The sequence below is a fragment of the Rissa tridactyla genome, chromosome 14 (assembly GCF_028500815.1).
Source record: "Rissa tridactyla isolate bRisTri1 chromosome 14, bRisTri1.patW.cur.20221130, whole genome shotgun sequence".
Classification (NCBI taxonomy): Eukaryota; Metazoa; Chordata; class Aves; order Charadriiformes; family Laridae; genus Rissa; species Rissa tridactyla.
Genome location: NC_071479.1, coordinates 1,189,682 through 1,205,674, shown reverse-complemented (window position 1 = coordinate 1,205,674; position 15,993 = coordinate 1,189,682). Strand labels below are relative to the sequence as shown.

Genomic DNA, 15,993 nt, shown 5'->3' with positions numbered 1-15,993 from the left:
GTCCCTAGCATAACCCACCATTGTTTCACTGCTCTGTGTAATAATTTACACCCTCAGAAGCAGAACCATTAGAAGACAGTAATGCTGTGCCTTATGTGACTGCGTAGAGAAGCCTGACCGGGAGCGCTTCGTTTTACAGGACTAATTGCACGAGAGCTGCAGAGCTGAGGGGAACGACCCGCTTGCAGAGAAGATAGAGGAAACATGGCCTGCTTCTTCTCGTGCTCTGTCTGCACTGGGATAAACAACCTGGATTAGGCTGGGAGCCGTGAGCCGGGTCCCTCCCAGCGCCGCGCATGCTCCTGGTGCCTCTCCTGCTCTCCCTTGGAGCCCCCTGAGATGCTCCCCAGCCTCCTGCCTGACCCGCTGAGGCCGCTTTGCAGTGCTCCTCCTCACGCATGGCTGGATAAGCTGACCTCACGTATGATTTTTTCCCCCCCTCCTCCCCTCCCTGTCCTTAATTCTAGCAAACCCCGCTCAGAGGCTAAGCGTAAGCTGGATGAACGGTCTCTCTCCTCTTCTTACAACCCTGCCCTGTCTCTGACCAAGCAGGGAGGGAATATTGCAGTCTCTAAAAGAGAAGAAGGAAGAAAATGTGGTCCATGGAGCAGAGGCAGACACACTCAGCATGCTCCACTTGAATCTGTGTCTCAGCGAGAGCTGGAGATGCCACGTCACGGCTGAAAGCACTAACAGCCTCCAAGCATCGGTACCCTGGGACCAAGCTGTGAATCCGAGCATCCGGCGGAAGGAAGCAGCTTTGGCTGGTACCTACACAGGAGGGATGCTCTATTTCAGCCGCTCCGTGTCCCCTCTGCCTCTGCTGAGGAAGGATTTTGGCTGAGCCATCCCAGCCCTTTGCAGAGGCGATGCCCAGCCCCGGGGAGCTGCAGAGCCTGACTCTGAATTATTCAGTGTCCGCCCAGCACGGCCTCCTTCTCTCGCTTCAAAATGAGCATACCAGAGCAGAGCAGGCAAGGTAGTGGGTTAAAGCAGGTCAAAGCTTCACCGCTGCCGCTCTGGGCCCAGCCTGAATCGGAGCAACAGCGTCTGGGAAATGCAGCTCTCCGCCCTCTCATCGCTGGTGGGAGCGGGGGGACGGGAACCAGCTGCAGGATGCAGCCTTCAAATCCAGCCGAGGGGGAGTTTAAGAGCCCCAGGGGAGGGGGGTAAAAGAAGGCAGGGCCTGGCATCGCCCTTGTTTTCTCTGAAGTCCGGGACGATGTGGAGGCGCATGTCCTTGACCCCACCAGTCCCGAGTGGAGACATCAGCTCTGCCCGCGGGATGGGGTGTATGCTCATGGCCATCCCCAGCCACTGCCTGTAGGGGTGATGGGGCACTGCTCTTCCCAGGGGAGACCCTCGCTTCCTAATTGGTGTAAACAAGGAAACTTAACAAGAAAGCAGAGGCAGCCGGTCACCCTGCCTGCCTGTGCCCGGGTCACTTATATTTCTCACTGTTCAGCCCTTCGCCACTGTGCAAAAGTTTTGTTATCCAAAGGATCCATTTTACCGGGGAATTGCTTTCTGAATTCGACCTTTGAGGCTCATCAATCTAAGCAGAGAACTATAACCCCAGCGAGCTGACCCTGCAACACAGCACTTTTCAGCCCAATCAATCAGGCTGCATTATTTAATAGCGAACAGCCAAGCGCCGTCAGCCAGCCCCGATTGCCAACCCCATTTTGTGCAAAGGTTTCTGCATCCAGGCCTCCCTGCTGCTCGCGGCTCGGCTTTAACCCCTTCTTCAGGCTTCTCTGCCTCCTCCTCCTCCGGGCCCGCAGCCCAAGGACATGTGCTCGCCAATGGTCTGTGCACGACGTCTTTCCCCAGCCAAGATCCAGCTGGTGGAGACCGGAGTAAATGACATTAGCCCGGTCCCCTGGGCGGGAGCCGCTAGTCCTGCTTGCCTCGGCTCATCTTCCTCGGGCGGCCAGCCATCGCAGGAAAGAGAGGATGAAGGGAAAGGTTAGGAGCTACTTAGCAATGAGGCTTAAAGAGCAGCAGTGGGGCAGACACCTGTGCTGTGTCCTGCAGAAGGCAGCGATGGCCCCGCTCCAGTCCCGGGGCTGCTCCAGCAAAGTGCTGGTTGCAATACGGTCTCTTTGGCTCCGGAGGAGACCTGAAGAGCTGGGAGCGTTTCTCCTCTCTAGCTCATGGGTCAAGGCTAGCGGTGACGCTGCTGTTTCTCGGTGAGCATTCAGAGCTCACACAGGATTCAGCCGTGGTGGGGCACAGCCTGGAGGAGCGCAGCCCCAGCGGGAGGTACAGCACCCACAGGCACCCACCATGGCCTGGGGACACCCAAGTCCGGGGCTGGGCTGTTCACAGGTGTGCACGCAACTGCATTTTGCATTAAATAGAAACTGGCTCACACCATTCCCAGCAAAAGTGGCCGGAGCGACGTGTGGTCCAAGATGTTGCCGTTTGCACAAAAGGGTATTTAAGAGTTTATTTTAGTGGAGGTCGTTCAGCTGCTGCCTTCCCTCAGAGTGGTGCAGTGTGGTCAGACGCTGCCAATGCCTCCACCAGGGAACATCTCGGAGCTTGGAGTGCCAAGGAAAGTTTACAGGAAAGTGTCCTTTTTTTCTTTTTCTTTACAGCCATAAAGAACAGTTTGCCATCCCTGCATTTCTCCAAGTCAGCATCCTGGAGGTCACAGCAGCGAGCGGTTGGAGAGGCGTCTGGTGCCAAGCCCGTGTGTGAGGGAAGGAGATGCCCGTGCGCAGGCTTCGGAAGGGGGTGCAGGCGGGGGTGGGTGCCGCAAACCTGCAGGAGCTGTGCTGGGAGTGGGAAAGCAGCCACTGCCCCTGAGCTTTCCTTAATAGTGACTTCTGAAATAATTTTAAGAAGCCACCCCAGCCCTTTGCTTTCCTTCCAAGGATCCTTATGTCTTTTACAACCTCTTTTCTGTCCATAACCCCACTTTGCAGAGCAGGGAATTAAGGCAGAGAAAGGCAGAGGCACTTCTTCATCCCTCTCCCTCCCCGTGGGGCTGAGCCAGCCTTGGGGTGCCAGCACCCCCGGCTCAGGCCTGACGGGGGTTCCTGGAGGAACCGCTTGCCAGGTGGAGACCCAGAGATCTGCTCCACCCCCATGCACCTCTCACCCAGCTCCCACCGTGGCCCAATCCTGCCTTGCCCCAAGCTCCTTAAAATAGAGCCTGGGTGAAGACATGGGGCAACAGAAGTCCACTACAGTGGACTTCTCTCCAAGCCTCCTTCCAGTCCAGCCTGTGGTCTCTTCTCCACCTTGTGCTTGCCATGAGGATGCCACTGCACGGCTGCATGGCCCTAGGGATGCTGTGGTCCCCTCCTGGCTGCATGGCCTCAGGGATGCTGTGGTCTCCTCCTGCTGGCTCCTGGGCCACCGGGCTCCTGCTTTCCCCCCACCACCGCCTTGGCAGTGGTACCCCCCTGCTCCCTTTCTGCTCGCCTGAGCTGGGTTGGGGAGCGCAGTGCACAGCAGAGAGCTGCTAATGACTGCCATCCGAAGGAAGGCTTATGATAGCTTTCCCCTGAATTGTTTGCTCTCACTGTAATTGATGAGCCTTTAATGAGTCTCATGGGACGATGTGTTTGAAGGGAGCTCTTTCCTCTCTGTCCCTGAGGAAAACGATGTTTCAACTGATCTCGGCTCTCGGGGAAACATGAATAACTCTTCTCCATCTTTCTATTGTCATCCCCAGCCGTTGCTCGCAGCACGCTCCGGCAGCTGCCTGGCCATGACTTACCCACTTTTTACCTGCTTCTTTGCAACTGTTTTGGCAGCTCAGCAAAAGCAGGGAGCAAATCTTTTGGGCAAAGCGTAACGGGCGCTGAGCTTGGATTGTTTCTGGCCCATCTGTGCATGTAGAAGCAGGTAAAAATAACTTCTAATGGCTGGGCCGTGGAAGAAGCACCATCCCTTTGTGGCGAGCAGTTATATTAGCATTCGCCTTGCTGGGAGATCGCTCCAGCAGAGGTTCACTACTGCCAGTGGCCGGAGCTGGGCTGAAAGGGCTGAAGAAGTGGTGGCTCATTCATGCCAGGAGCAGGGCTGGGAGCGAAACTGAGCCTGCGGTCCAGGGGCCGAAGGGGGAGGAAAAGCCATTTTACTGCATTGTTTCTTTTTAAGCAGGGAAAGAGGCTTCTGGGTTTCACTGCTTTTTGCAGAGCCAAAACACTGAAAAAAAAAAACCCTGGGTTAGGTCAGAGGGACACGTTGTGAGAGCTTTTTCTTCCCTTGTGGGTTCTCACTTTTGGTTGTGTGGTAGGGATGGATGAGCCCTCCCGGCGGGGAGGAACCCTCCTTGCTGCCCTTCGAAATGATTTGAGGTTTGGGTTGCAAAGACGAGACAATTTAAAAGATGCCAAAGTGGAGAGCACGTTAGCTGGCTGTTCCCATTCGAGAGGCTATTTATTTTAAATAAGTTGACACTCACCAGCTGTCAGGATCCTGCTGACTGGTGGAACATTATTTACATTCAAAGCTGTCTTAAAAAGCAAACACGAAACCAAACTTCCCCATTAGGGGTTCGGGCAACAGAAGGGAGGAAGGGTGAAGAGGACATCACAGGGATAGGTGAACATAAATATTTGCAGAGTAATGTGTATAAATGCTCTTGGTCTTTCTCCTGGAATGCAATAATGTCTGCAATTGAGTTCATTGGCCAAATTGAATTTGGGCTCCTGTAGAAGTCTCTTTATATTAAGTGCTTTAACATACATCACCTTCTCAGTCTATCGATGAAATTCTATTATCCGCTCAGGGCCGGACGCAACTCGGCAACAAAATCGGAGGGGAAATAAAAACCTTCACAAACCGAAGCCGGGAGCAGGTAATAGGACCTTGGGCATCCGTCTCCGGCTATTGACAAAGTGTCACGAGTGTCTGGGGGAAGGAGGAGCTCTCTGGCTTTCTCGCTAGCTCCCTCCCTCCCACTCAGCAAGTTTCTCCTCCATCTTGCTGCAGTGGGAGTATAAACCTTTACGAGACTCAAGGAAAACCAAGCAAACAGTTGCTGGGCATTAACTTAATTTAACTATATGACCAAGAGCAAGATTTTGCTCGAACTCAAGCTAATTCCAGCCTGGAGGAATGCCAGGGAAATTCAGCCATCCAGCTCTCGGGGGCTGCCCAGCACGGAGGCGAGGACAGGCCGAGGAATGCGGTGCAGGGTTGGTGCAGACTTGGCCGTCCTTGACACGAGGATGCTGTTACCTTCTGGGACCCGAAGCCGGGCTGCCAGGAGCTGCGGGGGAAGGAGCGGGGCCAGGCGCAGGCGGTGCTCACCCTGGGTTTTGGGGCCTTCCCAAAGCTGCTGAGCGTAGGCGGAGGCTGGCTGCAGGGGCATTGGGCTAGTTCTTGGGGGATGTTTGGGTGATCCTGTGGCTATTTTGGGGGGGGATGCTCCAGCACTGGGGCTGGGCAAGCTCAGCTGGGTAAGCTCTCAGAGACGATTTACCCCAGTGCCTGCCTGTCCCCCCTGGGGAAGCTGCGGTGGTGCAGCTGGCAGGTCGCACCCTCAGGGAAAGACGCTTAATGGGGGCACTGGTCATTACACAAAATCTAAGACCCTCAACAAGAGACTGTCCCATGGACCAAACCTGCTTCTTTCCTCCATTCTAGAGAGAGCTTTGTTGGAGAAGTCAAGATCGACCGGAGGCTCTCCAACAACTTCACCAGCAGAGCCAGAAGAAGGAATGTCCAAGCAGGGCAAAGCAGCCTGGGGGCAACTGGGACGCGCTTTGCACTGGCACCCCCAGTTCGAGCTGAGCTACATCGCAGGAGAAGTGTGCTGAGCTGCCGTCATTGCACTGGCCTGAGGGACAGAACAGGAGGCAGCAGCAGGCTGAACAGGAATTGCTTCATGTCTAACAAACAGCAACGCAACACCTCAAAAGTCACCAAGAATGTAGAAAAATGTATCCCTTGCATGTGGGTACCATTGACAATTAACCAGCTTGATTTATTGGAGGAGGTGCTTTGGGGGACGGCCTTGATCCTCCAGGTCTGGAGCGCCTGATCCTGGCTGTTGGCACCAGGATAGCGGCTGGGCAAATTCATTCTGCTCTGCTAGCACAAACTCTTCACTCCAAGTCACGTGGAGAGCAAAGCCTCCCCGAGAGCATCGGTGCATGGCACCGACAACCGCACAAGGGGAAGGCAGGGATCAAAGCAGGGGAGCGCAGAGGGCCTTTCCCTTCAATTCTTTTGTGTAAGCAAAAGAGAAGCCAAGGAAACCCTCAGAAAAGCAACTGGTGAAGAGAGGAAAGGAAACGCCGTTACAAAACTGGAAACCTCATCTTCTTGTTGGAGCCTTTTTGGCCCGAGCAAAGCCCGAGCTGAGGCACTGCTACACGGAGCTGCTCGGTGGTGGGTATTGCCTGCCTTCCTCCGGGGACTGCTCGTTACTGGCAGGACAGACAGACAGAAGAGCGTGCACTGGGGCAGGGGAGGACCAAAGAGAGAAATCTTAATAATCAGCCTAAAATTGATTCGCTTCTGCTCAATCTGATTTCTCCTAACTGGATCCACATGTCCTGGCCATGGCACATTAACTTCAATTATGGCTTATTAATGTCTCTGTGATGGATCGTGCCCTGCTGAGCACTGTGGTGACTGACGTTATGAAGGGGAAAAAATTACTCCAGAGAGACACGGTGTGTAATGGAAAGAGAACCACCGGCTTTCATTGCGCCCACTGTCAGTCCTGACAGCCAGGAAAGCTCATTCACCCATTCCCGAGAAGACGACCGAGCCCATTGCTGCACCGAGGAGAAAACTAGGTGGTGAATAGAGATCTGCGGGGAGAAGACTTTCCGCTTCCCTTCCCCACCTGGCTGGCAGGAGCACAGGCACGCAGGCCAAGGGCTTGCTTGTGTCTATTCCTGTCTTGACTCCTCTGCATCTCCAGTTACTCTGCAGATCAATAGGGACAGGATGGAAGAAGAAGAAAAAAAAAAAAGAAAGACAAGAAAAAGATACCAAGAAGAAAGAGAGTAAAAATAAACTGCCAGCCATGAACGGAGAAACGGACCTGACTGAGGTTGTGGGAGTAGGAGATGCAGACGGAGCGAGCAGAGGGGACCCTGAAGCACCAGCCTATTGCACCAAAACCGGGAAGGGAGCCATGGCCCTCAGGATTCACCAGACCCTCTGGAGATCCTGGCAAACTCTCGAACCCCCTCAGTCCATCTGGCCTACAGGAGGAGAGAAGGCAGCAAACTCCTTCCCCTTCTCTCCGTGGCCTTTGCTCCATCTCTTTGCTTTTCCCAAAAGCTCTGGGAGATCGTGGTGAAGGCTCTTCCTTGGTGGGAGGCAGAGGGGGCACAGGCGATGCCACGCGCTCCAGTGGCACACACTGCTCCTCCGATGCCACACACCGTGGCCGGGCACTGCTCCTCCGACCTCCCGGGGCTGCTCACATCTGTAAGTCACTGGCTCCTCTGCTCTCCTGGTGGGATTTTTCTGGCTGCTTTTTGCCTTTGAGCCTTCAGTTCTTTACAATCACCTTCCCTCTCATTTTCCACGACCCCTGTAGTGGATCCCTAACGCCACCCCCCATTTTATCTAGGCACTTTCCTCCCGTTCCTTGAACATGATCGTGCCCATGTCCTGGAAGAGGCACGGTGTGCCCCCAGCCCTGCCCGCCCTGCCTCCCCCCTTCCCTGCGCAGCGCTCCTGTCAGGCTCACATTGATTTCTCCTGTCTTCCTCTCAATAACCCACCCCTTGTTGAGCCACACACAAGATTTAATTTGGTTTTAGTCCCTGCACCATAACTGGCTTTGCTTACAGCTGGAATTAGATTGCTTTCCAGTGAAAAAACCTGCTTGCTGGGACCGGAATAATCACAGGAGCAGAGTTAATTCACATGAAGCTTCTCCACCTTACACACCACTTATCCACAGCTCCTCAGCCGGCCGTTCTGCCCTCCCCTGTGCCCATCGGTGCTGGAAGGGTCAGCCCAGGACAGGCATTGATGTCGTGATGCCGTCCTCGTCCAGGATGAGCATCCCCTTCTTCTGGGGACTGTCTCAGCGAGCAGGGACAGCTGGGGAGAGCTGTGCAAACCTGGGTCTTGCTGTAGCTCAGGACTTGGGAGTTTGGGCTGGAAAAAGCAGATTTTTAGAGTTTTCTTTGTCCCTGGCCAAGGAAAAGCCCTCTCCTCCCAGAGGCCCTGCTGCATCGGAGCAGCGGCTGTGGGGCAGCTCTCGGCAAGCGGAGCCAAGGCGGGAGCGGAGGCGAGCGGAGCCGCTGCTCTGCAGCAGCCACGGGCAGGCGGCCACGCCGGCAGCGCGCCAGCGCCGGGGGGGCCGCCAGGAATCGGCCAACAAACCCTGACCCGTCTGGTTCTGGCCCCAGCAGAAAAAAAAGCAGCATTGCAGCTTCCACCGGGCGTTCGCAGCCCGACCCTCCTGCGTCAGCGCTGTGGATTCTCGGATGTCTCGTACGGGTTGTGTCCCACTTCCCCGCCTCCTCCCAGGGGTGTTTGAAGGGGCTTTCCTCCCCTGCCCTAGTTACCTCTTTTCACAAAGTTTGTAGGGATTTTATCTCTTGCAGAAATTTCTGCTGCTATTAAATGGTATTGAATTTGGACAGTGAGTTCAAAACACACTGGGGGACTGGTGGGGGGGAGGAAGACCGCTGACAGCCAGCAAGGCGCTGGTTTGTGGAGAATCCCCCCAGCACGGCCAGAATTCAGAAGTACTGAAGTGGCACGTCCTGCAGAAGCCAGGCAGAAAAGGTAACAGCCTCTGGGGAGGAAGGCATTCATGGGGCACCGACAGTATTTTAACACGTGCCTCAAAGCATCAGGTCCCCTGAAGCTGCTGTAGGTGCAGTTACAAGTCCTTGGTTACCTGCACCGTTATCTCCGTGCTTGGAAGCCGAAGGTCGTTGCACAAGGGCATCAGACATTTAATCTTAATTTACCACTTTCTGAGCTGAAAACTCTGTGTCCCTGTTTCAGCCCCAGAGTCGAACCAGCCCGAATAAATTGATGCACCAGCTCCAACCCTTCGTGCCAGCCGCCCCGCTCGGCGTGGCCTTTGGCTGGGAACTGATCCCTGTGGCTTTGCCACCGCTGTCACTAACACCGAGCGTCCCTGCTGGCAGCCCGGGGGAGCGGGGGCCAGGACTGGCTGTGTCGGGGTGGAGGGGAAGGCAACGCGCTGGCCTTTCCTCTCCCCTGTTCCTGCTTTCCTTTCACCCTCTTTCCTTTGCTATTTTGCCCCGTCCTGAGCGTTTTAGGACCGTGGATATTTAGTACACCTGGCAATGCTTCCTATGGCCAGGGGTGAAACGTCTCTCTGCACATATTTATAGAGAAGCAAAATGCATCGAAACCCAAAATCCTGCCCGAGCTCCCCAGGGCTCCTCCCTGAGCAATCCTGGCAGCTGGCGCCCCGACACGCTGCCAGCCGAGCCGAGAGGCACCGTGGCTCTTCCCAGCCAGGCCACCAAGCGCCTCTGCCCGCTGCTGCCCTCACCGCTGCCTCCCGCCGCCCCCCGCCGGAGCAAAGGGCTCTCCCGTCCCTCGCTGCAGCTTCCTTCCCCTTGGAGCCCGTTCAAAGCCAGCCTCGGTGGCACCTGCAAAACTTTTTTTGCTTGCACGTCTCAGAAGCAAACGGTTTGGAACCGAGACAAACGGCTCCTCTGTCGCTGTGGTGATTCTTGTTAGCGCGGGGTGGGTGATGGGGAGATATTTTTCCCCTCTCGCCTGAAAGTCTCGCACAAGCTGAATCCACAAGCTGGATGGGAAATTAGCCATCTCGGCATTTTTCCACCTTACTTTGCTTTTTTGGTTGATGTCATAACGTAACATATGGCATCGTACAGAGAAATGAAAAACAAAAGCCCGGAGAAACAAACCCCCTCCTGCCTTCCCCTGCCCCAGGTCTGTCGGGGGGTTTACCCTCGCCCAAAACGTCATCTGCCGGAGCTGGGGCTGCTCCGGGGGTGCAGGACTGACGTGGGACGGCCCATCCTGCTTCTACTGGAAGCGAGCTGGACTTTAGTGGGGCGAGCATCATTCCTCACCCCACCAGATACACTACTGTCACCCCTGGGATTTTTGGGCAGAAGCTGCCCGTGTTTGCACAGCTGCGGACGGGGCACCGGAGGGAACTCAGACCCCGACCATCCATCCAAGCCATGTCCCAGCTCCCCCCACACCAGCTCCGGGAGGACACAGCCCTTCTCTCAGACACAGCCGTGGAGGTGCTCCAGCCATTCTCTGCAAGGACACATCTGTTTCATTACCGATGCTGCCCTGCCCGGGGAGAGAGGGTATTAAAGGGAGAAACACTGATAATCTTATCGGTCGACAGAAACGCTGATGGCTTAGTTTTCTAGCAGTAACCCTCTTCTCATCCCTCTGAGAAGAGGCGCCCAAAGAAACACAGTTACCTGCCGGTGACTTCAATGTTGGAGACGGCATAGAAGTACTTGTACAAGTTCTCCCGCTGCACGTAGGTGCCCCCCAAGGCCGGTCTCAGCAGTCTCATCCGCAAGTCGGTCACGGTGAAGAAGTCCTTGAGCCCTTTGGCGCTCTCCAGCCGGGTGTACAAGTTGTCCATATTCTTGAGGTCGGGGCCAGCAAAAATGGCAAAGCGGTCCCTCACCTCAAACCGGACGGTCTTCTCTTTTTTGGAGCCCGCCCAGCGGGAATACTCCTCTGTGCAGAGGACCCTGTTGGCACTGGTGGTGGAGAGGTCCCGGACCCTCCGTGCTGGCATGCTGAAGGCCTCCATGCAGTCATCTGCATAATATTGGTACGGGTGCCAAGTCCTCCCATTGTCCAGCGACTTCTCCAGCATCATGATGGTGGGCCGGCCGTACTCGAAGGTTATCACGATGTCATCTGTCAGCTCTATGCTCTTGTTCCAGGACAACGTGATGTTGGCCAGCAGCGGCTCCGGGTACCGGCGCCACGTCACGCTCTGCCAGTACGTGGCCAGCCCTTCGTCCTCACTGTCGAACATGAGTTTGGGCGGGTGGGCCAGGTCCGGGTTGGAGGCATCGCACTCATCGCTGCACAGGTACGGGTTCTCCTGGAACAACAACAATGGTCACGAGAGAAGGCGGCAATGGCTGGGCATCGCGTGGGCATTGCGGGCAGGCAGACGAGCTTGCAACATTATGGGGCCCTGGTTTTAGCTGCTTGTGTCAAATATTAACTGCTGGGCTGCACTGGAGTTTGCTGGGGGTTTGGCTCTGGGTGATGCTGTTTCTGAGCATGAATTTAAGACAGAAAGAGGTGGCTTTGCTTTGCTACAAGAACAGCTGAGCTGTTCCCTTTGACAGGCCCTTTGGGAAAGAGCCTTTCAGTTTGGCACGGGGGCAGTTCTCATAGAGTTTTCGTTCCCTGAGATGGTCTCTGAGAAACTTCACTTAAGCTTGGCCGAGTTACAAGCCTACAGAAAGCTGCGCCCACCCCTGCTCCCTTGCGAAAACCGAATGGCTGAAATCCCCGAAGCACATCCATGCCTCTGATGGCTCCTGATGCCAAATGGGCTGGGGACACACTGTCACCCCAGCGCCTCAGAGCACAGCTGGAGGACGGAAAACAGATTTCCTCATCTCCGAGCTGGGGCAGGACTGGGCAGTAGCAGAGAGAGCAGAGATTTGTGCTCCTGCTGTCTCTGCTGTCCCCAGGACTGCACCCTGGCCTTGGGGACAAGCAGAGTTGCTCTGGGTGCACCTGCTCAGCCCAATGTGATGACCATTGCTGGTCACCCCGCAGTTCAACCCACCCGAACTAACCAGAGGCTGACCCGACAGGGAAGGAACCAGGGAGGGAACGGGCAGCTCTGTGCCCACCTGCCAGTGCCCAGAAGGGACCCAGGACTCCCACAAGCCTAAACCTATGGCAAATAGAAGGGACTGTCACCTAACGTCTGTCTTTGCAGAAGCTGAGTTACGTAGCTGTGCCTGGCAGTCCTGCTGCCTGCGGGACAGGCGCTTCCCAAGCCGCGCTGCCTTCCCCAGGTGCAGGCAGGAGGTGCCACCGTCCTCGCCCACCCGCAGGGACCGAGGAGGGAAGGATGGTTCATCCCATCCGGGTGACAATGTCCGCTGCTACGTCACTCGCCTGCAGGCCTGGGCAATGGGAGAAAAGGTCCAGCCATCCAATTTTGCCCACAAGTGAGAGTGCACGGCCAAGCTTGCATGTTTTGCAGGGGACAGGCATGCGTCCACACGTGCTGAACTGCATTAAGGGCGTATTGTCAAGGTCACGCACCAAATGTTGACGTTTTGGAGGCGAGCATCAGGGTTAGTCGTGCCAATGGGTTTATTGCTCAAGCATACACGTGTTAAAGCCCATCATTACAAGCTGGGGTCTCTCTGGCCCTGCAGCCCCTGCCTCCGGAGTGTGTGGGTCAGACCTGCCTTGGGGATGACGTGGGGCTGTGCGATAGTGGGTACCATCCACAAAAAAACTCTGCAACACACTGCAAATCTTTTTTGCATATGAAGCGTCTCTTCGCTGTCGCTTTACTTCCCTCTCGGACTCAAAGTCCAGAGGATCGGGGAGGGAGAGGGATTGGTAGGGCAGCGGGCTCTGCTGCGGTGGGACCCTCGTCAGGGAGGCAGAGCCACCTGGCAGAGGAGGAGGTCATAAAGCAGCTGGAGCTGCTCAGAGCTGATGGCTGGAGGCGAGGAGCCTGCTGGGGTGTGAGGTCTGACCCTCCCGAGCACAGCGGACTTGCAAGGTAAGACCGAGCGGGGTTTTGTGGTTTGGTTTGTGAACGCTTTGCGCGTGGTTGGGAGTCGGTGAAGGTTCTGTGTGCGGGGGGCAGCATGCAGGGGGGACCTCCTGCAGCACTGGGGCTGTGCCGGGGGGCAGGGAGCTGCTGCTCCTACCCGGGGGCTCAAAGAAAGGGGGTGTGGGGCCGGGGTCTGTGCAGGCTGGTTGTGTCCCAGGGCTGGGAGAGCCCCGCTGTGAGCCTGGGAAGAGGCTGCTCCTGTGTCCGTGGCGCTGGGGACTGATCCCGCACCACGGGCTTGCTTTGACCTGGGAAACTGTTGGAGTCTCAGTGCTTGTGACCTGCTTTAGGGTGCCACGTGGGCAAAACAGAGGAGGGGATCTGGCTTGCACAAATGGATGCTCTTGGGTGCAAAGTGTAGCTGTTGCTTTGAAGGTGGAAAACAGCATGTAACGTGAGGTGCTTTGGAAAATCTGGGCTCTTCCACCTCGAGTTGGGCAGCCAAAAGTCCTGGGAGGTACTTAGACCTTCTCCGCTTTGTGTCTGTAAAATGGGCCTTTGGTGCCTCCCCGCAGCTCGGAGACACACGCTGAACGCGAGCAACTGTTTGCACAGCGAGTGGAGGCCACAGCGCCGAGGAGCCTAGAAAAGCTCAGGAGGACATAAATAATTCCGTCTTCTGAGCAGTGTGTGAGTAGCACGCTGTAAATAACGCAGAAGGCTGCTCCGCCAGCAGCGGGGATAAAACAAAACAGCGAGCAGCTGATCTGTACGTGAGCACCGGGCTCCTTTGCAGGGGCTGCGGTGGGGGCCTTGGGGAGAAAAGGGGACACTCCTGTAAATAAAGCACATCTTGTCGTGTGTGTGTGTGCGGCTGCCAGGGAAAGCAGCAGAAGGCGGTTGGTAAAATGGGGCAAAACTCCTACTGTTTTCAACATTGTCTTGCTGTCAGACACGCATCTGCCTGACGGTAAAGCCATGAGTGCCGTGCTGGGATTTGCTCCTCCTGTTACAGCCTTAACATGGGCGACGCGGGGCTTTTGCCATCTCTGCGTGCGCTGGGAGGAAGGCCTGCAGCCGGAGCCCATCCCCGGAGCAGGAAGGCTACTAAATGAATGCTTTGGTTGATGTTTTAAAAGCAAACGGCAATAGTTTCATTATTTTTTCACTTGCAGCTGTGCCAGTTGAGCAAGGGAAATCAATGGAGCGCCCTCAGGCTTGCTCGGGTGGGTCAGGACGAGGGGTGAGGGCACCTGCCCAGGAGGTCCCCACTCCTCTCCCAAAGAGGAGGAGATGCCCCGAGCAAGGGGAGATGCCAGCCGGGGTGCGGCAGGGCTCTGAGCCACGCTGGGGGGTCCTTTCCTGCTGCAGTGCGCTGTTCTGGAGCGGGGATTAAAAAAACCTAAGATATTGACATATTTAATATGCTCTCCTGACTCGTCACGTTCAGAAGAATTGTTTACCTCTGCTAATGAGACACAGCTTCCTGCTGGGGGATGTAGCTGCCTCTTAGCGCAGCTTTACAGTGGTAAAAGAAAAAGGAAGAAAAATCCCCATCAGCTGAAGCGCTGGGGGCTCTGAGCACGCTTCCTGTGCTGAGGCAACATATTGTGTTGCAGTATGGTCCTACTGCCAATGTGGCCATACAGATGGCTTAATAGGACGGTCCTGAAAAGACCATCCCGGAGGTCCATTTTCACCTCACGTCTGAAGGAGGGTGCAGCAGTGCAGCGTCTCGGTGGGCTCACGTGGGGACCCAGCTTGAGGTGGCAGCAGAAAGCTCCCCAATAACCCCCCCTTGCTGCTCAGAGCAGCTCTATACGAGCAGGAGCCTGCGTGCACGGAGCCGTCCTGCCAAGAGTACTCTTTCTGCGTGGCTTCCTTTCCTTGTGTGCGGCAGCCATTGGGGCTGCCAAAGCCCTCGAGCCAGTGTAAAATGAATCTCCACTGAGTATTTGCTGCTAGGGCTGTCCCCAGCATGGCCACAGTGGCCAGCTTCACCTTCAGGGCTAGGGATGATGCTCCTACCAAGGTGTTCTTTGGAGGCTTCCTTAAGCAGTGGCCAAATTACACAAGGGAAGGACTCTGTGACCAAGCTGCGGTAAGAAAACATTACCCAGACCAGTACGGGGTGGCCAGGGTGGGAGGCGGGACAGGTTTCCCAGAACACTGAGGGAAGCAACTGAGTCTGACAAGCGTGATCCCCCTCCCGGTGTCCCGTCTGGAGGGACAGAGCTGGCCAGGCATGTCCCTGGCAGCGGTCAAGAGCAGGAAGAAGCGGAGCCAGAGCTCTGCCTGTCTCCCATATGCTCATCCCAGAGATGAGGGAATGGGGGTGCACAATCCTTGATGGCTCCTGTACATCCCAGCCGGGAAGCATGCTCAGCTCAGCAGGCAGCAAAGACCTCTTTAACCACCCTGATGCTCTGGGGCGGCACGTGGCTCGAGATCTATGTGGTTGTAACATGGCAAACGCAAAAATAACCTCTAAGTGACAGTGCTGGAAGGTGGGGGAGAGCCTCAAAAGCCACCAAGCGAGTCACGTCACTATGGCTTCCTCTGCTAAAATGAAGTGTTCCTTTTTGGTTTTAGGTTTATTGAATTGTCCTTCCTCCACGGGATGCTCAATGCATTTTCTGCTGGTGGGGTGGTTTGAAGTCAGGCGGGAGGGCAGGGGGGAGCGGAAACAGATGGCCATACTTTGGCTGCTCCGTTGGTCCTGGTAAGATCAGTTATAGCGCTGTTGAAACAATTCCAGGTATTATTTTCGAATATGGTTTCCTCCTCCGAGCCGTGCGTCCTCCAAAGAATCTGTCCAAAGTCTCAAGATATTTACGTCTTCAATCTAAAAGTCAGAATGCATTAGCCAGGCAAACTTGGTCTCAGCGATCTTAAAATAAACCAGTTCACTTTGAGTCTCACGCTATTAAATCAGTCGTGAGTGTCCTCACGGCAACTAGATGTTGCAGGTTTCCAGCTCTCCAGCATGCTCTTCTGGTTGCTCATTTCTTGAGGGTGTACCAACGAGCACTGCCGCCTTGCTTAGCCCCGGCTCAGCCCAAAGGGGCAAAACCCCAGGGGCAAACTGCAAAGGCCTTGTTGAGGACAAGTTGTCCTAACAAATGGCGTCGCAGCAAGATTGTGCCTCCATGGAGCAAATCATAGAATGGTTTGGGTTGGAAGGGACCTTTAGAGGCCATCTAGTCCAACGCCCTGCAATGAGCATCTTCAACTAGATGAGGTTCATCTAGAGCCCCATCCAATCTGACCTTGAATGTTTCCAGGGATGGAGCATTGAC

At 55.5% G+C, this 15,993-nt stretch overlaps 1 protein-coding gene across 3 annotated transcripts in view; it reads right to left on the bottom strand.

Moving 5' to 3' along the window:
* NTNG2 (netrin G2) overlaps nt 1-15,993 on the bottom strand; it is a 47,447-nt gene that overhangs the window by 16,251 nt on the left and 15,203 nt on the right. For all 3 annotated transcript variants that reach the window (XM_054220687.1, XM_054220688.1, XM_054220689.1), the window contains exon 2: nt 10,395-11,038. In XM_054220687.1, coding sequence (XP_054076662.1) covers nt 10,395-11,038 — 644 coding nt within the window. The remainder of the gene's footprint in view (nt 1-10,394; nt 11,039-15,993) is intronic.